Raw genomic sequence first — 22,713 nt, forward strand, 5'->3', positions numbered from 1 at the left:
CTAGAGTCCATGGTCTTTGTTGCATTCAATCCTCCTAATACTCTCCAATTTCATCTATTTTTAACCAAACTGGGGGTCCAAGGAGTAGTTTTGATGATATCACCCAATTAATTGGTGACAAAGCCAGGATTTGAACACAGGACTCCTGGCCCTAAATCCAGGCTGTTAGGTGGAGCCTGAATTGAGTGAGCTGTGGCCAAAAGCCTCAGGCCCCAGCAGAGACCCAAACTTCTGTGGGCCCCAGAAGAATCTGGGGTTCCTGGCTGGTCACGGGCACCTCCCCATCCCCTTGTGGAATGGCTATATTTACGATAGCTACATGTATAGAATCTGTTCTAAGCACTTCACATGCGTTTTCTAATATAAACCTCATCATTCTGCATGGCAGGTACTATCATACCCATTTTATTTTTATTTATTTTATTTTTATTTTGAGAAGGGGTCTCACTCTGTTGCCCAGGCTGGAGTGCAATGTCACGATATTGGCTCACTGCAACCTCCACCTCCTGGGTTCAAGCAATTCTCCTGCCTCAGCCTCCCGAGTAGCTGGGATTACAGACACCCAACATCATGCCTGGCTAATTTTTGTATTTTTGTACAAACGGGGTTTCACCATGTTGGCCAGGCTGGTCTTGAATTGCTGACCTCAGGTGGTCTTGATCTGCCCACCTCAGCCTCCCAGAGTGCTGAGATTATAGGCATGAGCCACCGTGCCCAGTCCATACCCATTTTACAAATGAGAAGCCCCAAGTATAGTACAGAGGTTATGTTACTTTCCCCAAAGGCACATAACCAGGAAATGGGGGAGTCAGGAGTTGAACCTAGAACCAAGCAAACTGGCTCCAGAGCCCAGCAGCCCATTTCCCCACCGCTTGCTTTGGGGAGCAGGCAATGAGCAAAGGGAGATCTGGAATCTGCCCTTGACTGAGCTGCCCTCCTTATGGGGGACCTGTGGTTGCAGGGAAGAATCAACAAGATGACTCTGAAACCAGCACAGGTCTCTGGGTCTCTGTTTCCCCATCTGTGCAATGCAGAAGTCAGGGGAGCTAATATTTGCTGCAGCTTTTGTTGCCCTGGACCTTCTAGGTTTTTCTGGACACAGGGGTCATGTTCTGCTCCCTATATCAGTCTACAACTAAGGAGTGGGGGTCACAGAGGACAGTCTAAACTCTAATGCTTTCACCTTCCAGTCCTTTGTTCCTTTTGAGCAGGCTGATCACCTGCAGAACCACTTGGGACCAGCGCCCAGCAGGGTAGAAAGGGGATGAAGGGGAAACTGCCCAGCACGCTGCTGTCCGCCTTCCCAGCTGTACTTGCAGCAGGAGGGGATGGAGATCAAGATGGGTACGGGGGGGGGTAGAGGGGACTGCCCCCATAAACACTTTTCCTGGTGCCCCGCCCCTTCAGCAACTGGCTTCTTGGTAAAGCTGGGGCATAAAGCCTGTACTATTGATCCTTGCCCAGCTAAGAGCTGGGATATTCGGGACCTCCTCTCTAGGAGCCCCTTCCTTACACCTCAGCCTCCCACTGAGAGCATTAAGTGGGCCTCCCAGCTCCCCCAGCTCTTACTTCCTGCCCCCTGCTATTTTCTGTGCTTGCCTCCTGCTCCTTGTTTTCTGTCCACAGTGGGTGGGGGAAGCAGTAAGAGGAATGAGAAGGAGAAGGATTGGGATCTTGACGCCACCTTCAAGGCCCTCCACTTCTTTGGAGCCCTGAGTTTGGTCCAAAGGGAACATTCTAACTTCTAGACTTTGCTCCTACCAGATTCCAGGTCCACGTCCTGAAGGCTTTATCCCTGTCCCGCTAGGATCCTCTGAGGTCCTGGAATCCCTCGTTTTCCCTCCACACTGCCTCCCACACTTCTCCCTGGCTCTTTTGTACTCTCCACCAGCAGAGATGAACACTCCAGTTTCAGCAAATGAGAGTGGACAGGGGCCTGCAGAACCTCAGGCATAGGTCTTTCCATCCATCCTCAATCAGGCACCTCATGACCAGGTACTTAGTAGGAAACCTGGGCTTCCTTCACCCCTGGGCTCAAGTAGTGAGAGAGGACTTTGAGAATCCCGGTTTTGACAGTAGCCATTCCATATTGCAAGGCTCAGAAGGTGGGCTCAGAAGGAGCCTCATCTTCAGCCAGCACCCCTACTTAGCCTGCCTCTCCAGAGCCAGGACGACCCATAAGTTCCCAGAGAGACTCTAGGCCACATGGGAGCCACATCAACATCTCTGAATGAGTTGAAAACAGGAATCCCTTTCTTGGAGTGGATTTCAGCCCTGTGCAATGCACAGCCCTGCCTTAATCCCTCCACCTCTCCAGCCTGGTTCTGGGGTGCCCAGAATGGGAGTTGTGGTGAGGGTGGGTGGCCGACTGGGAGGACAGGGGATGGGGAAGGATGAGAGAGAAACGGTTGTACAGGGAAGTAGCAGGGGGCTCAGGAACTCATCAGGAGAAGCCAAGACAGACTCTCAACATCTATAGAGGCCTTCAGCAATCCAGGCCACTACTAATTTGTGGGGACTGAATGAATGAGAAAAGGAAGGGAGGGAGAGGGATGAGATGGAGAGACGGCTGGAGGGGAGATGGGAGTGGGAGAGAAAAGCAGCCTAGAATAGAAGGGAAAGAGAGACCTAGAAAGGGGGTGGGGAGGACCGAGGAGGGAGCTGCCCACCATAAGGTGCCTGAGGCTTGGGGGCCCCAAAAAGGCAGGAAACGGGCCAAAGTAAGAGGGAGACAGGGAAGGGGTTCGGGTCTCTAGGGAAGGGCAGAGAGTGGGAGAAGAGGAGGAGGGAGCGGGGGTGGGGGCAGAGATAAAGGGAGCAACGGCTGCAGGGCCGGGAGCTCAGCGACAGGCGAGAGGGAGGGAAGCGGAAATTTAAAAGTGAAGATGCAGATAACGCAGCCTGGAGACGGGAACCCGGGTGGGGATAGAAGTAGGGGGAGGAGAGTGAGCGGCGAGGGGAGCGGGAGTCGACTGGAAGAATGGCACTGGGGAGGGGGCTATGACCGCTAGGGTCCGAGGTGTGGCCGGGTACACCACCCCCATCACTGTTTGCAGAGAGTCAGGGAGGCGGAAAGACACGCGCTCCCGGCCCCCATCAGAGCGCTTGGCCAGGGCCCATCCCCCGCGCGTCTCCCCAGCTGCGGGGCGCGGGGGGGCTGCCGGGTGCGCTCGGCTATGGCGCGGCGCGTTGGAGACTTTATTGCGATGGGACGATAAGAGGGGCGGGGGCGGGGTCCTGGGGGCCTAGGCGGCCGCGCTTTAATTAAAACGGAAATTGCGGCCCCTGGCCGCGCGGGGGCCGGAGGGTTCCAAGCGGCCCCGTAGCTGGGAGCGTTGCTCCAGGACCCCCTCCCCGTTGTCCCCCCCCCGTTGTTCCCCTCCCCCGCCACGCCCGGGCTGCCCCCTCCCGCCAGGCCCTGCCGGACCCGGCGCCGTCTTCTCCTCCTTGTCACCCGCGGTCGCTTCGGGCGGGGATCGGTGCCCCGGAGCGCAAAGCCTGCCTCGCCCCCCTTCCCCGTCCCCCCCATCTCCCACCGCCCAGTCCCCGGCGGCGATGAGACAGAGCGGCGCCTCCCAGCCCCTGCTGATCAACATGTACCTGCCAGGTACCAGGGAGCAGCCGGGGGCTGGTGGCACCGGAACCTGGGGCGGGAAGTGTAGGCTCAGGCTCCGGAATAGAGTGCTGGGGTCCAGGAGAAGGGGAGGTGTCCGGAGATTCGGGTTGCAGGGAGGGCCGATTGTAATTTAGGGCACTGGGGGGACCTAAAGGTAAATGGAGCTCTGGGGTTTCAGTGCAGGGTCTAGAGGACTCGAAATGAGCAGAATGGGAGCCTGGGGGCTGACAGCCGGGACTGAGGGACCTGCAAGAGCCTAAGAGGGGAAGCAGGGGTCTCTGGCTTGGTGGAGGACTCTGTGGCTAAGCCGTACTAGGAGGCTGTGGCCCGCGGGCGACGCCCCTGCGCCCTCACGGCTCCTCACCTTCCTGCTACGAGCGTTCGAGCCCGGCCCTCCAGGTGCCCTCCTCTTCTCTCGGATGGACTCCCCGCGCTCCGGCTCGGCTGGAGCAGTTCCCCGCTCAGCTTTATAAGGCTCCAGCCGGCCCCTTCGGAAAGCGGATTTCCTTTTTCCTGGACGCGTTTCCTGACTTGGGCTCTACGGAGGGGCTCCGCGCGGCGCGCCTGGACCGGGCTCCGGGAGGAGGAGCCGGGTGGCCCGGGCCCCCAGCCTCGCGCCTGGGGACCACGGCACCCCCCTTGAGCCTTGACCCGGGGCCCTTTGGTCAAGCCCGCAACTTCCGCCCGGGGTTCGCCTGATTCTTTTATTCTGCTGCTGCAGATACCGTCGGAGACGGTCTCTTCAAGGAAGGGAAGAACCCGAGCTGGGGGCCGCTGAGCCCCGCGGTTCAGAAAGGTGAGCTGGCTGGCCCGCTGCGCAGCGGAGACGGGGGCAGTTGGGGTCAGGGCACAGGCGGACAGAAGGTGGGAGTAGTGTGCACCCAGGGTTCTGGGAAGCCCGGAGCCCTGGCCTGATTGTGGGGAGGCCTTGGGAAGACATTCACTTGGTTTCTGGCTCCTGCATCTTCTGAGCACCAGGAAAAGACTTGCAGGGCAAGGCAGATGGAGAGGATCCCAGTCCAGGCCCCTTTGCTGCTGTGTACGATTTTCCAGGCTTTGGGGCTGGGGCTGGGACACTTAGCGTTTTTTCCCTGCTGGTAGTAGGAGTTCAAGGCCGCAGCACCAGCCGGCAATGAAAACCGGGGGGAATTACTCCCCAAACACGGCGGGCTTCCCAATCACTAGACCCTGGCCACTGCCGCCTGCCTCACCCTCCCGCGCTGACCCACGCTGGCTGATCTCTGCCGGCCAAGTCTGTCAGATGATAGCAATTGATTTCCAGGTTCACCACCAACTCTCCGCTGGTAGTCGCTAAATTACCCGTTTGACGGCAGTGTCTCCCCCATTCCCCTCCCAGTCGTTACCCTAGATCTCACCAAGAGACAGGAACCACAAACGAGGTTGGCAACTGTTTTATCCAGAAGGAAATGATGCCCAACAGGAACACGCATCCAAGCAACTGAGGTCGCTCCGCTGTTGGTGCAGGTGTACCTTTGTACACAAATCTTTCCTTGCTTCTGATCTTAAAACTTAACTTTGGGGTCCAGGAGCCAGGAGGCTCTTTGCTGGGCTGGCTTGAAAGGATTGGGATTTAAATTATGGGGGAGGGCAGCATCTGGTTTCTAAGCCAGTGGCTGAAAAAGGAAGAGGGGTTCACCAGACTCTATTTGAGGCAGTAAACAGACCACTTCAAGGAAAATCCGTTTTATTCTAAAAGGGAGTGGGGGTAATTATATCAGGATTTTTCTCTGCCTGTCTACTTGAGGCTCCAAGACAGAGGAACAGGAATTCTGGGACCCACTCTCTCACCACTCGCATATCCTGGAAAAACCTCCTTGCTGCCTCCAGCAAGGAGGGAGATCGCACAAAGACAGGAGGAGGTCGTTAGCCAAACATAACAGCTGATCAGTCCAGTTCTCCTCCCCAGAGCTGTTCATCAGGCCCCCAAGAACTATGGCATCTTACTGGGCAGGGAATCCCGCCTGTTCCGAAAAAAAGAGGCCAAACTCTCAGGACCAGCACAGAGGCTGCGCACCCGAGGGTGGCTAGGACAGGGAGCCTCTGAGAGCTTGTCCCTCCTGTCACGTACAGGGGGCCACTATTCCTACTCCTGTCCGATGCGGTGTCGCAAGGAAACCAGCCACCACTCCACCTCGGGAGTACCCTGTCCAACTATGTCTTTGGGGACCAAGGCCTGGCTGGACCTTGTCCAGCAGTGGCTGGGGTCGTCCCGCTGCACGCCTGTCCCTCCCCATCTCTGGAGGTGGTCCAGCTGGGATGTGGCAGTACAACCATCTGCCCAAGGCCGCCTGTACAGTTGTGCGGGCTTTTCCATGAATAAGGGCGCCCGGCTGAGACGGTGAGTGGCGGCGGTTATCTGACCTTGCTCGCTTTGGAAAGCCGAGTGTCTTGGCGCGCTGGCTGCGTCCACGTCGGGGAGGCGATGTTTTCCCTTCTCCCCCTAAGTTCCACAAAACCTTGCATCCGGAAAGCTAAGTGCTCTTTGGTGGAAGCCGCATTTGCATTGTGCAAAAGCGCGTTAAAGGCTAAAGACCACTCTGCGGATCAACCCCTCCCGGGCCGGCTACTCCGGCCGGCCGCTGGTAGCTCACAGCCGGACGTGCCCTTTCCTTCCCCAGGGCCGGTTCCTCCCAGGGTGGGTCGGTTTCTCGACTGCACTCTCCCTCAGTTTCCACCTCCCCGCCCCGGCCTCTGGCTGACCGCCCCCTCCCCACAGGCAGCGGACAGATCCAGCTGTGGCAGTTTCTGCTGGAGCTGCTGGCTGACCGCGGGAACGCCGGCTGCATCGCGTGGGAGGGCGGCCACGGCGAGTTCAAGCTCACCGACCCGGACGAGGTGGCGCGGCGGTGGGGCGAGCGCAAGAGTAAGCCCAACATGAACTACGACAAGCTGAGCCGCGCCCTGCGCTACTACTACGACAAGAACATCATGAGCAAGGTGCACGGCAAGCGCTACGCCTACCGCTTCGACTTCCAGGGCCTGGCGCAGGCCTGCCAGCCGCCGCCCGCGCACGCCCACGCCGCCGCTGCAGCCGCCGCCGCCGCCGCCGCAGCCCAGGACGGGGCACTCTACAAGCTACCAGCCGGCCTCGCCCCGCTGCCCTTCCCCGGCCTCTCCAAACTCAACCTCATGGCCGCCTCGGCCGGAGTCGCGCCCGCCGGCTTCTCCTACTGGCCGGGCCCGGGCCCAGCCGCCACCGCTGCCGCCGCCACCGCCGCGCTCTACCCCAGCCCCAGCTTGCAGCCCCCGCCCGGACCCTTCGGGGCCGTGGCTGCAGCCTCGCACTTAGGGGGCCATTACCACTAGACGGGGCAATCCGGTGCCTGCGGCCTCGCCCGCACGCCTAGAGTCTCGCCCGATTCCATCCGCATCCCGAGGAGGGGCCCTGGAGCCTCCGCCATCCGTCCTTTAACCCAGAGTTTACTCCACCTGCCGCACCCAGCACTGGGGACGGGACGGGACAGAGCCCACTCAATCCTCGTCTGACACTAGATTTGCCCCTGTCCCACCCCATAATCCCCTGAGGAGGGCCATGTGCGCCCTGTTCGACTTTTTATTCTTTTCGGTCTCCAGGTCCCGGATCGGGTTCCTTCTCCCCACTACTCCAGTGCATTTCCGCCTGGCTCCTAGAAGCCCCATTCAATATCACTTCTCTTTATCCAGTGCCAAATATTTTCCCACTTTTGCTCTCCCCCACGGAACTGGTTCCACCCCAGCACGTGGAGGCCTGTCACGGTCCTCATTCCTGGGACCTGAGCAGGTTTGGTGAGAGCCACGTCCCCAGGACACATGGTCCCCTTCCTCCTGTCCCCATTCTCGCAGGAGGGCCCAGTGCATTTCTGACCCTTCCAGTCTCATTAAAGCTCCTGAGCTCCCCGCTGCCTCCTCTTTCTGTTCTTTGCTGCACCAGAACCCGTGGATAGGGAAAAGCAGGGAGAGGCTCATCTGGGGCCAGAGCAGAGATCTGCCAAGAAAGAGATCCCGAGAAGGAGGTTTGGGCGCTGCCTGCAGGGAGTGAGGGGCCTGGAGGGTGGGCTTAGCCTGAGGGAGCCGCCTTGCCTCACAGGGTGACCTGCCAGGCGGCCCCAGCTCACCTCACTCTATCTTTCAGTTGCCGGGCGCCCCCACCCTACCCCTACTTCCATCCCAGCAGACACAGCACCCCACCCTCCCCATTTCACTCACCCTTCCATCTTCCCCTCACCCCACTCCATCCCAACAGACACCCCACCCCCACCCCTCCCACCGTCCCCATCTCACCCATCCTTCCACCCCGCCTATCACCCTACTCAATCCCAACAGACACCCCATCCCACCCTCCCCATCTCACTCACCCTTCCACGCGCCCCTTACCCCACCTTATCCTGATAGACACCCCACCCCTACCCCACCATCCCCATCTCACCCACCTTCCACTAGCCCCTCACCTTACCTTTTCCCAATAGGCACCCGTACCCCACCCCCCCCTCCATCTCACCCATCCTTCCGCCCGCCCCTCACCCCACCTCAACCCAACAGTCACCAACATCACCTCTTCCCGATCTCAGTCATTCCACCCGCCCCCACCTCATCCCAACCTTCACCCCTCCTGGCTCAGCTTCACCCTACCTCACCGTTCCCTCAGCCACTTTATTTCATCCCCTTCCCCAGCCACCCTCCCCTCCTCATCCTGCTCTCACTTCGACTTTCTCTCCCTGTCCCGCACAAACCGCCCCCTTCCCCCAGCATCTGTCGCCGACTTTCTTCTGGCTCGGCTTCCTCCTTTGCAGAAGAAGGGGTCTCTCTCCCTCTTCGCTCCAGCGCTAGGGGCTCGCAGCCTCCCCACTGGCACTAGCGGCCGCACCTCCTTCTCGCGGGCGGTGCGCGCCCTCTGCTGGTCGGAGGAGGGTACGCCGGGGAGGGCGTTGTACCTAAACCGGGGTGGATTTTGTGCGCGGCGCGGTGCAAACTCAGGTGCCTGGCCAGACTGAGGACGGCGGGACCCAGTCGTTTCCGAGTCTCCTTTGGCCTTCAGAGAGGAGGGTGAAAAAGGGAACCCTGCCTCCCCGATCCGACCTCTGGAAGCCCTGGAAGTGGGTCTAGTGGATTATTCTCCTGACTGGGCCTCTTTCCTCACCACCTAGAGGCCCTTCTAAAGACTAAGCCCGCCTACCCGGTCCACAGCCCTTAAATTCTTTTTTTTTTTTTTTTTTTTTTCTCTTGAGACCGAGTCTTGCGCTGTCGCCCAGGCTGGACTGCCGTGGTGCAATCTCAACTCACTGCAACCTCTGCCCCCAGGGTTCAATCAATTCTCCTGCTTCAGCCTCCCGAGTAGCTGGGATTCCAGGCGCGCGCGGCCACGCCAGGCTAATTTTTTGTATTTTAGTAGAGACGGGGTTTCACTGTGTTGCCCAGGCTGATCTCGAACTCCTGTGCTCAGGCAATTCACTCACCTCGGCCTCCCAAAGTGCTAGAATTACAGGCTTGAGCCACTGCACCTGCCTGGCCCCTTAAATTCTATTCGCACATTTTCCAAAACCTGTTGGCAGGAAAACTACCTTAAACGCCTTAGCTTAGAGGAAAACAACCCTGGAGGAGGTGCCTAAAGGGACAGCCCCAACCTCAAGGCAACTGTGCCTCAAGGCAAGTCCCTGGCTCCCCTTTCCGCCCCCTGGCTGTTCTTTCCCACTGGCACACCTCTTCTTGGGCACAGAAAGGGGCAATGCAGGCACCAGGCTGGACAGTTCGGGGTGTGGTGTGGGCCTGATGCCGCTTCCCAAAGCATTTAGCTAGGTAAAGAGTCTTTATTCACTTTCATTTTATTTTTCACTTTATTTTTTCTAGTTTTCCAAAGAACACACACTCAGCATAGACATTTTGGAAGCGTACACCTAAGGCCTCCTCCATGAAACATGGGTTGGATGAAGCATGTAAAGAAACATGAAGGAAAAAAAAAGACCCAAACCTACAGTCCTGTTACACAGACACCGCTGCTACTATTGATAATTCTTTGTCAAAATCCTCCCTTTTCTTTTCTCGCTGACTTTTATTTATTTATTTTTGAGATAGGGTCTCACTCTGTTTCCCAGGCTGCCAGGCTGGAGTGCAGTGGTGGGATTTCAGCGCACTGCAACCTCCACCTGCCAGGCACAAGTGATCCTTCCACCTCAACTTCCAGAGAAACTGAGACTACAGGCATGTGCCACCATGCCCAGCTAATTTTTGTGTGTTTTGTAGAGACAGGGTTTTGTCATGTTGCCAAGGCTGGTCTTGAACTCCTACGCTCAAGCAATCCACCCACTTCAGCCTCCCAAAGTGCCCGGGATTACAGGCGTGTGCCACAGTGCCTGGCCAATGCCTTTTAAATTTTGATAATACCCTGCTTTCATAACTGAGTAGAGAATAAGTATCTTCCACATCATTATGCCCTACACACTTCCTTGGGTGGGAGAGTGGGCTGGTGCATTCTCAAGCAGGTGAGTCAGTCTGGCCTTGTGGGCTCCCCTGTGACTTTCGGCAGAGTCCCTTTACAGCCCTGCAGGGGTCAGGAAGTTGGGAGGAAGAAGAAACATACTGAGGAGATGCAGCCAGGATCCAAAAAGATCTGGGCTGCTGAACATTGTGGACTGAATGTAACAAAGTAAAATTTATGTTTTGTGTTTGTTTGTTTTTTGAGAGGGAGTCTCACTCTGTCACCCAGGCTGGAGTGCGGTGGCGCAATCTCAGATCACTGCAACCTCTGCCTCCCAGGCTCAAGTGATTCTCCTGCCTCAACCTCCCAAGTAGCTGGGATTATAGGTTCTTGCCACCACACCCGGCTAATTTTGGAATTTTTAGTAGAGATAGGGTTTCATCATGTTGGCCAGGCTGGTCTCAAGCTCCTGACATCATGTCATCCACCTGCCTTTGGCCTCCCACAGTTCTAGGATTACAGGTGTGAGCCACCGCATCTGGCCACAAAGTAAAATTCCTCAAGAAGGACTGTGAGGCCCTGCTCTTACATCTTTAAATAAAACAACAGGAAGTCAGAGTCTTGGCAAAGGTAGGGCTCAGCAGAGCCTGTGTGCAAATGAGTAACGTCCTAGCCAAGGTAACATTAAATGGGAGTCTGTAGGGTGAAGTGCAGAAAGATCATTGTGATCCAAGGATGCATTGATGGAGTATGACACCTAAGATGAAGGAAGTGATCCACTTGCTTTAGTAAGTCTGCCCCCAGGAACATTGTGCACAGTTACTTTCAGGAGGAGACCAGATGGAGGACACACAATGTAGATGACCCAGGAAGTGAAGAGGAAGAACAGTGGAAAGCCAACAACAATGTGAGATGTATCTGGAATTTCAACTGGGGGAAGGGGAATGGGAGCTGTCCTCATTTATTCAAAGTGCTGTCCTGAGAAAGAGGATGCGTGTGACTAAGGGCAGTAGTGGGACACGTGGTTGGAAGCTCTAGTAAATCAGATGTCACCTTGATCTAACGAAGAGCCTCTGCTATAGAACATATTGGGTGAGTTCTCTGTCACCGGAAAGTTCAGCAGGCCCTTTTGTGAGAAGCAGAGAGGGGAGGTGGACTAGGTGACTTCTCTGACCTTGAGACTCTTGGAATCCTGTGAAGGAGTCACTAAAGGAGGGATGTTAGCCATTGTTGAGCAGCTGATAATCCATCGCTAGATTAAGGGATCTTCTTACCTATGAAATTGGATCCTTCAAATTCACCCATGCCTCTGTTCTTTTCTGTGCACATAGCCAGTTTGGGAGGCTAAGATATAGAACTGGGAACCAGAAATTCTGAGTTCCAGTTGCAGCTTGGCAACTAACTTGCTGTGTGACCTTCAGATAATCACATCTCTTTTCTGGGATTCCATTCTCATCTTATTAAAATAACGAGGCTGAACCAGAGATTTGCAAACTCTGCTCTGTGGAACTTTAAGGGTCACCTAGGTTCTCTCTGTTCCAGAAAAAGAAGAGCTGGAAAACATCTATCCAAGGTGATGTGTAAGGTTGAACCCAGCCTCAGAATGCAGTCAATGGGTATCCTCTTCTGCAGATTATCTCAGCTCTGGGAGCCCCTCCCTCTGTAATATCTCCAAGGCCTGGGTTACTGTGGCCTTGATAGGACTATAGTCCACCCAACCCCTGAAGCACCCACGCTCTTACCTCACTCAGCTTCCTGATGATCCAAGCCTGTCCTCATGGACCCTTAACCCCTTGGTCCTTGGCCCTTCAAGGTATGGATCCCACCATTGCTTTCCTCTCCCAGTCCAGGGTCAAGCCCCTCTTGCCTTTTCTGGAGTTCTGAGCCTTTTCTCTATCCCCTCATTCAAGTTGCCAGTGAAAGGATGGCTCACTCCCCTGCCCCCCGTCGTGTGCTTGAAGTACAGTTTACAAAACGCTTTCACAGCCATTGTTGTATTGACCTCTCCAAGATTAGGCAGACAGGGCAGGTATTGCTTTATCTGCTAGGAGGATAAATAAACCAAGGCGCCAGAGGTTAAATGACTTAGTTGAAGTCCCAGGTCTGGTTCTAAAACCTATGTCTTCTTATTCCTCTGCCAGACTTTTTCCCACGGCTCCAAGTGACTTTTCCACAGTCCTGAGCAGTCATTGATCACTTTGGTTTTAGGATCATTCCCATGCAGGATGACACAGACCCATATCTTCTCCAGGAACATGTGCTCGGTGGGACTAAGTTCCATGTGCTATTACTTGCAGATGGACTTAGAAGCCCTGCTAACTAACATGCAGCTTGAGGACATTTGTGTTCATACCGTTTCGGATGTGCACAGTCACAGTGCAATGATGCCGTCAAAGGCACTGAGGCTCACAGAGCACTCTCATACGCCAGCGCATGTGACCATAGACAGGCGTCGCAATGGGCCACTGTGATGTACTTTTCCCAGAGCCTTCTGTTCTTCTGGGCTTCACCTTTCCTTTAACGTGTCTTTGAAATGCACCAAAATGCACTTCAGCTTGTTCCTTGAGCTATGTATAATCCATGTCAAGTGGATCTGCTGATGATAAAAGTATGCCTGGCCACTCACTGAACACAAGTCTGCCAGGCTCTGCCCTATGCTAATGCTTTACAGGTGGTGTTTCCTTTGACCTGGCCACAACCTTGCCAGACAGGGATGGTCACCTCTATTTCCAAATGAGGGAAACTAGGATTGCAGAAGTGAAGTGGCTGGGCCAGCCCATGACCTGACAACTGAAATCCTTACCATCTCACCAGATCTTCTCTTGCTAGCCTTCTTGGATAGCGCCTTGCTCATGTAAAAATGACCTGCTGCTTGCCCATTATGGCACACGCCACCTACAATTGGTTATAAAGGACAAACTGACAGCTTGCCTTATGAGTGTCCTTGGTTAGGCCTCTGTTTGATAAGGAAGTACATTTGCCCCTGACAAGAAATAGAGACTGTTTTTTTTTTCCCCCAGTGCCTTTTGTAAGCTTTCACTTTCCTAACTGAGGCACTTCAGGCTTGGAGATCACTGTTCTCTGAGGTGGGGTGCGGCTCTGACTACATATTGACTTGAGTGCCATTTCCTACTTTGGTTTGGTCAGTAGGATTTCTCCATGCCACTCCTCCATCTTGGGGTGATGAATGTCATATCTAGAGGCAAATGGTTCAATGTCTCATTGACTGCGATGTTTCCTATTTATTTTATTTTCTTTTTTTAGAGATAGAGTCTCATGTGTTGCCTAGGCTGGAGTGCAGTGACTTGATCATAGCCCACTGCAGCCTTGAGCTCCTGGGCTCAAGAGATCTTCCCATCTTGGCCTCCCAAGTAGCTGAGACTACAAGCATGCACCACCATGCCCAGCTAGTTTTTATTTTATTTTGTTTTTCTAGAGACGGGGATCTCACTGTGTTGCCCAGACCGGTCTCAAACTCCTGGCTGCAAATGATTCTCTCACATTGGCCTCTGAAAGTGCTTGGATTACAGGCATGAGACACTGTGCCCGGATGAATTTTTCTTTCTTCTTCTTCTTTTTTTTTTAAAGACAGAGCCTTGCTCTTTTGTTCAGGCTGGTACAGTGGCACAATCTTGGCTCACTGCGACTTCTGCCTCCTGGATTCAAGTGATTCTCTTGCCTCAGCCTCCCATGTAGCTGGGATTACAGGCGCATGCCACCACACCTGACTAATTTTTGTATTTTTAGTAGAGACGAGTTTTCACTATGTTGGTCAGGCTTGTCTCGAACTCCTGACCTCAAGTGATCCGCCCCCACTGGCCTCCTAAAGTGCTGGGATTACAGGCATGAGCCACTGCGCCTGGCCCCAGCTGACTTTTTCTATTTCTGAGAATTCTCTCCTACTGGATGCTGTTTGCTATTTTTTTTTCCTAGCATACCCTTCTTTGAAAACAAAAGGCAACATAGCTCAGTGGTTAACAGCAGAGACTTTGGGCTAGACTTCCAGGGTTTGGATGCTGACTCTGTCACTTACAAGCTATGTAACCTCATTTAAGTTATCTTACTTCTTTTATTTATTTATTTGTTTTAATTTTATTTCTTTTCTCTATCATTCAATTACCAATGCTAGAGCAAGGTTACTTTACTGCTTTGCGTTTCAGTGACCTCATCTGTAAAATGATAATATGATATCCATTAAACCTACCTCATAGAGTTACTATAAAGATTAAATAACGATTTAAGTACCTTGCCACTTATATCAGTGCTTTCTATTATTAAACAAGCAGACAAAACAATACAAAACAAAGCAAGCACGTGCCTCCTCTCCCTCTCATCCCCATCAGATGCCCTCCACATGCCCTCGAAAGGAACCTGGGCTTACTCTTCCATGCCAGCCCAGACCTTGTCCTGGGCCCACGTAGAGAACGTCACCAAGAACAAGCCTCTTGACTGGCTATGGGTCTGCAACCATGATCACACGGTTGGCCTCCTATACTCAGAACATCCTTCATTTCTTTATGAAGTAACAAAAGAATGTATTGAATTTCAAATGATAAGATCTCAGCTAGCTACTAGCTATGTGACTTTAGGAATATGTCTACACTGTTCTAATATTTAGTTTTCTCCTCTAAAATGTAGATAACAGTAAGGCTTACTTCCTGTGATTCTTTTGTAGACTAGTACATGAAATTTGGAAGTAGGAAGTTTTCTTGTTAGAGCAACTAACATTATTGTAGCTAATACCCATATCCCATTTGATCTTTACAATAATGCTCTGAAGTGGACATTATTATTTTCTTCATTTTATAGGTGAGACAACTGAGCCACAGGAGGATTAAGAAATTTGTCTAAAGTCACACAGTGAGAAAGAACAGTGCAGGATGTGAATCTAGTTTGATTTCAGTGGCAGTGAATTCTCTTAACCACTAGGTTAAGAAGTTTATATGAAAGAAGTTTATATGCTAAAGCCTCCTAGAAGTAATAATAATAAGGGCTGATACTTATTGAACTTTTATGTGCCAGCCACTATTCAAAGAGGTTTACATTTATTTAATTCTTACAGCCCTCAGGAGTTGGCTCTAGTGTTATTCCCATTCTATAAAATAGGAAAACTGAGGCATAAAATGTTAAATAACTTGCATGGGATCACAGAGCTGCCAAGTGGTAGAGATGCCTTTCAAATGCTGGCAACACAGTTTTCACTCTATCCCCGCCCCTCATTCCCTGATCTTCACTACTGGAAGAATGAGCAGATTCTGAGGGGCCAAGGAATTAGCAGAACTATATGCCCAAACCCCAGCTCAACCTCAAGTCAGGTGCTCTATTTCAGCATTCACCAGGGGTTCCAGACAAACAGCAAAGTGAGAAATGAATTTTGGAAGTCTCGTGGTCTACTGTGACCCTTGCAAATATCTCAAACAGCATGATGGAGTAGAAGGAACCCAGATGTGTGTGGCTTCAGATTCATCCTCTGCCTATTCCCTGTGAGACTGAGAAGGTTACTTATTCTCTGTGAGCCTCAGTGACCTCGTAAAATGGAAACACTGATCATACTTACCTTGTTGGTTTGCTGCAAGGACAGAGCATGTGCCTAGAGAGTCCAGCAGAGAGAGCTGCTCTATGACTGTCATCCCCAACATTGATTAGCCCAGAAGCAAAGACCCGCCTTGCAAGTTCATCCCATTTCCCACCAGTCTAATCCTCCAGTTGTATAACCAGTTCTCCCTCCATGAGTCAGAGATGCTCTTCCCTTGAGTTTCCTTCCTTCCTTGAGGTCAGAGAAGAAGGAAGTAGCTGAAGGGGGCTCAAAGGTCAGATCTTGAGCATTAGGTTCACTTTTTTGAAAGAGGAAGTCAAGTTGCTTAGCAACACAGCAGGAGGTTGTCAGGGAGGCTTCAGGCAGCACTGTCCATTTTAATCCTGCAGCATGGAGAGATCTGGAGCAAGGAGAGATGGGGAGATGGATGGGAAAGTGACAAAAGATCCAAGGCTCTGATGATAAACTCTTGGGTTCAGCCTCCTTTCCTATGATCACCTTCCCAATCCCCCAACCTTTCCCCTTGGTTTTCTTTTGACACACTGTTCTAGGGCATCTTGCACACACATCTGTGCAATGGCCGTGTCTATGACCATGAACATGAGGACCAGACTCAGGACCACCTTGTATTTATTCTATGCTTTACAACTTATAGATCACATTATAGACACAATTTCAAACAATACTTGCAACAGCCTCATTAATAATGGGAAAAGGCCAGGTATGGTGGCTCATGCTTGTAATCCCAGCACTCTGGGAGGCCAAGGTGGGTGGATAACCTGAGGTCAGAAGTTCAAGACCAGCCTGGCCAACATGGCAAAACCCTGTTTCTACTAAAAGTACAAAAATTAGCTGGGCATGGTGCTGGGTGCCTGTAAACCCAGCTACTTGGGAGGCTGAGGCAGGGGAATTGCTTGAACCCAGGAGGTGGAGGTTGCAGTGAGACCAGATCGTGCCACTGCACTCCAGCATAGGTGACAGAGCGAGACTCCTTCTCAAAAAAATAATAGTGGGAAGATTATTGTGATTCCTATATAACAGATGAGGGAAACAATGTCCCAATATCCCACTGTAAGAGAATAGCAGACCACAGATTGCTGCAAATCTCCGGATAGTTCTACTGCACCTTGATGCATGGATATTAGTACAGGCATTAGCAACATATGTGCATGCCATTCTTAGGGCCTAGTGTCCAAAGATGCATCTCCTCTAACCCCTGATCAGCAGGTGAATTGTGAGTGAAGGACTCAGCTGTTCTTCCCTGTTGGTTCCAACCAGCGTGGGGGGATCTCTGGGGTGGGGAGTCCCAGAAGGGGCCTGGCTTGCTGGCCCAAAGACCTAGACTCAAGAATGTTGCTACGCTAGGCCAGGCTGGCAAAAGGTATCTATGCACTGACAGCTGAAGCAAGTTCCCTGGCTGGCATTCCAGAAAAAGGCATGTGGGTCACACTGGGACCAAGGCCTGGCAGCAAGGAGTAAACACAGTCATCCAGGTCACAGGATAGCTCACAGAAGGCCCAGGTCTTCAGGGCTCCTTACTGCCTCAGGGGCCAGCAAACCTGGTTAGAACACCCCAGAGCCCCATTCTGGACTCTGTCTCTGTTCTGGTCATTATTTAGTCCCTGTTAGTAATTATTAATAGTGCTGACTGCCATAGCAATAGTTGTTACTCTAACAACAGTCATATTGTCATCCTTATTGTAGGCACATGATACACAATAATCCAAGATCTTTGTTCTGATCTGATAGAAAACGGAAATTCTAAGAGGTTGAATCTCTGTCTTAGATTAGTAGCTAATACATGGTAGAGAAGAGACTGAAACCTCCGACTCATAGTCTTTTGTTCTGTGCCTCACATCATACTACCTTTAAATGTCAGGGAGGAGAAAGGATCCCCAGGAGAACATTCAGCCACCCCACTCCTATATTCCCAAATTGCACACGCCGAGGACCATGTCATCCAATATGGCTCAGTTGGTGCTCCATACAGGACAGGTCACTTGAATAATTATTTTGATTAAAATTATATCAGCTTCCAGAAAATGATTTTACATGACTTACTATATCACAATGTATATAAAAGAAGATATTCAAACTTAAAAGACACACTTAAAAAGCCTTTGGCAAAATATGAGAAGCATTCTTGTAAAAGGGAAAAGGAAGAATCTTTTTTATCTCTTTTAATCTTGTCATCACTGCTACCACTGAACATTGTACTGCAGATCCCATACAATGCAACAAGACAGGAAAAGATACACACTGTGTGTAAATATTGAGAAGGAAGATAATAAAATGCCCTTGTTTGCAGATGATATAACTGCCTACCTCTGAAATCCAAGAGATTTAACTAGAACACAATTAGAACTAATGAAATTCCAGTAAGGTATAGATAAACATACAGAAATAAAAATCTATGGCTCCCCTATAACCTCATAAAAAGAAGAAAAGGAATTGGGAATTACAGGCTTACAACAGCAATACAAATATGCCCCACGATCAACCTAATGAAAACATGGAAAACATCTAAATAAAGAAATCTATGAATAGTCGCTAAAGAAAAAAAAGATCTGAATAAATGAAGGGACTGAGCATGTTCCTGGGTGGAATGACTCAATATTGCAAAATTGCCAAATCTCCAAATTGATCTATAAAAGTGATGCAGTCCCAATTCAAGTCACAGAGGAATTTTATGGAACTTGACAGGTTTGATTCTCAAGTTCTTCTGTACTATGATTAAGAATAGACAAGACACGACTGGGCATGGTGGCTCACATCCCAGCATTTGAGAGACTGAGGCAAATGGATCACTTGAGGTCAGAAGTTCGAGACCAGCCTGGACAGCATGGTGAAGTCTCATTTTTACTAAAAATACAAAAATTAATCAGGCACAGTGGTTCGTGCCTGTAGTTTCAGCTATTTGGGAGGCTGAGGCAGGACAATAGCTTGTACCCGGGAGGTGGAAGTTGTACTGAGCTGAGATTGCACCACTGCACTTCAGCCTGGGTGACAGTTACACTCCATATCAAAAAAAAAAAAAAAAAAAAAGAATAGACAAGACAATTTTAGCAAAAGAATAATGAGCATACTGCAAAACTATTAAAGGTGTGGTTTGGCACAGCAATAGTTAAATAGACCAATGGCACAGAGTAGAGCCTTGAAATAGATTCATATGTGTGGGAATTTCATAAATAATAAGATGTATTCACTGGGGGTACAGGAAGGCTGTTTGAAGATTGGCACAACTTACTTGTCATTTGGGAAAATAATTATATCTCTACCTCTCACCACATACAAAGTTGAATTCCAAAATAGATTAAATAATGAAATAAAGACACTATAAAAGTACCAGAATAAAAATCAAAGTGTTTTAAAATGCAAAGTAAAGTCAACCACAAACCCAGACTAAATCAAGAACAATTGAAAAGAGAAGAGAGGCAGGGAGTGGTGGCTCACGCCTGTAATCCCAGCACTTTGGGAGGCTGAGGCGGGAGGATGACCTGAGGTCAGGAGTTTGAGACCAGCCTGGCCCATCTCTACTAAAAATACAAAAATTAGTGGGGTGTGGTGGCGAGCACCTGTAATTCCAGCTACTCAGCAGGCTGAGGGAGGGAGAATTGCTTGAACCCAGGAGGCAGAGGTTGCAGTGAGTTGAGATCATGCCATTGCAGTCCAGCCTGGGTAACAGAGCAAAACATGGTCTCAAAAAAAAAAAAAAGAAAAGAAAGAAAGAAAGAAAGAAAGAAAGAAAGAAAGAAAGAAAGAAAGAAAGAAAGAAAGAAAGAAAGAAAAGAAAGAGAAAGAAAAGAAAAGAAAAGATAAAACATCTGGAATTTAGTTACCATTGTTGTGTTCTAAAAATGTATATTTGGTGGCACACTTATTGGCAACCAAAGGCAAACAAGCAGACTGTCACATTTTTTAGTACATTTATTCATTGCTCTAAGGAGATAAGTGGGCAAAGACCTGACACACAGATGATTATCGTAGCATGTATCATAATAAAAAATGGCTATTACCTGAATAAACATTAGCTCTTATTTATTGAGAGCTGACTATATCCCAGGCACTGTGCTAATTCTCATTGTTCAAAGGATATGAACAAATTAATGTGAAGAGAAAAATTTCTCCTAGCTTTATTATTTGAATAAGGGACAGTGGATCTTCTACACACTTTTGAAAAAAATAGAGAAGTGTTTTTTAAGTGCTCTTGGATGGATCCTTGTAAGGGTGTGTAGCTATGTGTGTTAATACTGTGTGTGGGCATGAACCTTGTATGTGCCCTGTATGTATATAGATGTGCCTGCCAGGCTGGATAGATGCTTAACCTCCATAGCCAGCAAGGGGCATTGTTAAACCCTAGGAAATTAGAAACAGCTTGACATTGGTGGAAGGAGCAAAGGGACTTTGGAGATGTGTGAGAGAGGTGAGGGGGGCATGGCTGCGGACATGCATTTCTCCTTTTCCAGACAGTGTCCAGCCTCATTTTTTTTCCTCCTCCTTCCTTCTCTCTCTCTCTCTCTCTTCCTCTCTCTTTTGTCTTTTTCTTTCTTCCCTTATACTTCTCTTTTTTTATATCATAATAATATATTTTCAGGGAGATAAATGCTATGAAGAAAATAAGTTAGGGACATGTGATTGAGGGTAACTGTGGGACAGGCTGAGATGAATTCAGGAGATGATGATGATAAGAAGGAGGCTGTTAAGTCAAGATCTGAATGACAAGAAGGAGGCCGCTGTTTATTTTCTTTCTTTCTCTCTTTTCTTTCTTTCCTTCCTTCCTCTCTTTCCCTTCTCTCCCTTCCTTCCTTTCTTCCTTTCTTCCTTCCTTCCTTCCTTCCTTTCTTTCTTTCTCTTTCTTTCTTTCTCTTTCCTTCTTTTTCTTTCCTTCTTTCTTTCAGAAGGAGTCTTGCTCTGTCACCCAGGCTGGAGTGCAGTGGCATGATCTCAGCTAACTGCAACCTTTACCTCCCAGGTTCAAGCAATTCTCTGCCTCAACCTTTCAAGTAGCTGGAATTACAGGCACCTGCCAGCATGCCTGGCTGGTGTGTGTGTGTGTGTGTGTGTGTGTGTGTGTGTGTGTGTGTGTGTGTTTTAGTAGAGATGAGGTTTCACCATCTTAGCCAGGCTGGTCTTGAACTCCTGACATCATGATCAACCCGATTCAGCCTCCCAAAGTGCTGGAATTACAGGTGTGAGCCACTGCGCCTGGCCAAGACCGCTGTTTAAATCAGTCTCTCTCTTTCTCTCTCTTTCCCACCCCCCTTCTCAGAAATGGGTTGATATGACAATGTTTTCAATCTCTTATTTCCACTTCATCATGAGATTTTTTTCATGTTGATAAATATAGATTGATGTACATTTTTTTTTTTTTTTGGAGACAGAGTCTTACTCTGCTGCCTAGGCTGGAGTATAGTGCCTTGATCTCGGCTCACTGCAATCTCTACCTCCTGGGCTCAAGCAATCCTCCTGCCTCTGCCCCTCAAGTAGCTGGGACTACAGGTTCAGCCATCATGCCTTACTAATTTTTGTATTTTTAGTAGAGGCAGGGTTTCACCATGTTGCCCAGGCTGTTCTTGACCTCCTGAGCTCAGGTGATCTGCCTGTCTTGGCCTCTGAAAGTGCTGGGATTGCAGGCATGAGCCACCACACCCAGCCTGATACATAATTTTTTTTTTTTTTTTTTTTTGAGACGGAGTTTCGCTCTTGTTACCCAGGCTGCAATGGCGCGATCTTGGCTCACCGCAACCTCCGCCTCCTGGGTTCAGGCAATTCTCCTGCCTCAGCCTCCTGAGTAGCTGGGATTACAGGCACATGCCACCATGCCCGGCTAATTTTTTGTATTTTTAGTAGAGACGGGGTTTCACCATGTTGACCAGGTTGGTCTTGATCTCTTGACCTCGTGATCCACCTGCCTCGGCTTCCCAAAGTGCTGGGATTACAGCCTTGAGCCACCGCGCCCGGCCATAATTTTTAATGATCCATAATATCCCAGTGAATATCAATTTGTCACAATTTACTTAATCTCTTGCTAATGTTCATTCAGGTTGTATCCAATTTTTTGTTATGATAAACAATAGTATGACAAGCATCCATGTGTCAGATCTTTTCCCACCTATCTCCTTAGGGCAAATTTCTGGAAATGTGGTAGCTGGATGAAAGAGCATGCTGCCTTTCACATTTTGATCCAGAGGAGCTCCCCAAAAGACGCAACTAACATGCTCATTTTCCCATGCTTTCCCTATGGAATTTTCTATTTTGATAATCTATGTCAGTATAAGAGATGCAATATCCCAGCACTGTTTTGACTTGAATTGCTTTGGTCAATAGTAAAGGTAAGTTTCTTTTTATTTATCATTTACTTACATTTCTTTTTTCTTTCTTACTTTCTTTTTTTTTTTTTTTTTTCCTGAGACACAGTCTTGCTCTGTCACCCAGGTTGAAGTGCAGTGGTGCAATCTCAGCTTACTGAAACCTCTGCCCCCTGGGTTCAAGCAATTCTCGTGCCTCAGCCTCCCAAGTAGCTGGGATTACAGGCACGTGCCACGCACAACACCCAGCTAATTTTTTGTATTTTTAGTAGAGCCAGGGTTTCACCATGTTGGCCAGGCTGGTCTGGAACCCCTGACCTCATAATCTGCCCGCCTTGGCCTCTCAAAGTGCTGGGATTACAGGCATGAGCCACTGCACCTGGCCTGCTTGTGTTTCTTTTTGTGAATTAGCTGTTTACAGTTTTTGCGATTTTTCTATTGAAAAACATATTGTGTTGCAAATACATTCTCTCTGTTTGTCACTGGGTGTTTCAACATTGTTTTTATTGAGAGGATACAAAATAACAACAAAAAAAATTATCAGGTGGGAACAAATGCTATGAAGAAAATAGATTGGGTTATGTGTTGAACTTTTTTCTTCTCTATGTCTCTGACATTCAAAAGCTTAAATGGAGTCTCAGATGAATCAATCTGTTCCTTTAAAGTCTTTTTACCCCAAAAAAGACATTCTCCACACACCCCAATATGCAATAAAGTAACAATAAATAATTCATATTTTCTCCAGGTGTTTCTACTCCTTTTGGAGTTAGGGTCTCACTCTGTCACTAAGCCTGGAGTGCAGTTGTATGATTATAGCTCACTACAGCCTCAAATTTCTGGG

At 49.8% G+C, this 22,713-nt stretch overlaps 1 protein-coding gene across 1 annotated transcript; it reads left to right on the forward strand.

Annotated features, from left to right (window-relative positions):
• The first annotated feature begins 3,555 nt into the window (after positions 1–3,555).
• On the forward strand, positions 3,556–7,511 carry FEV (FEV transcription factor, ETS family member). The gene is made up of 3 exons (XM_010336495.3): positions 3,556–3,607; positions 4,338–4,412; positions 6,354–7,511. Exons 1-3 carry the CDS (start codon positions 3,556–3,558, stop codon positions 6,941–6,943), a joined length of 717 nt encoding a protein of 238 aa, XP_010334797.2. The 3' UTR covers positions 6,944–7,511.
• The last annotated feature ends 15,202 nt before the right edge of the window (positions 7,512–22,713 follow it).

This window comes from Saimiri boliviensis, chromosome 5 (assembly GCF_048565385.1).
Source record: "Saimiri boliviensis isolate mSaiBol1 chromosome 5, mSaiBol1.pri, whole genome shotgun sequence".
Lineage (NCBI taxonomy): Eukaryota > Metazoa > Chordata > Mammalia > Primates > Cebidae > Saimiri > Saimiri boliviensis.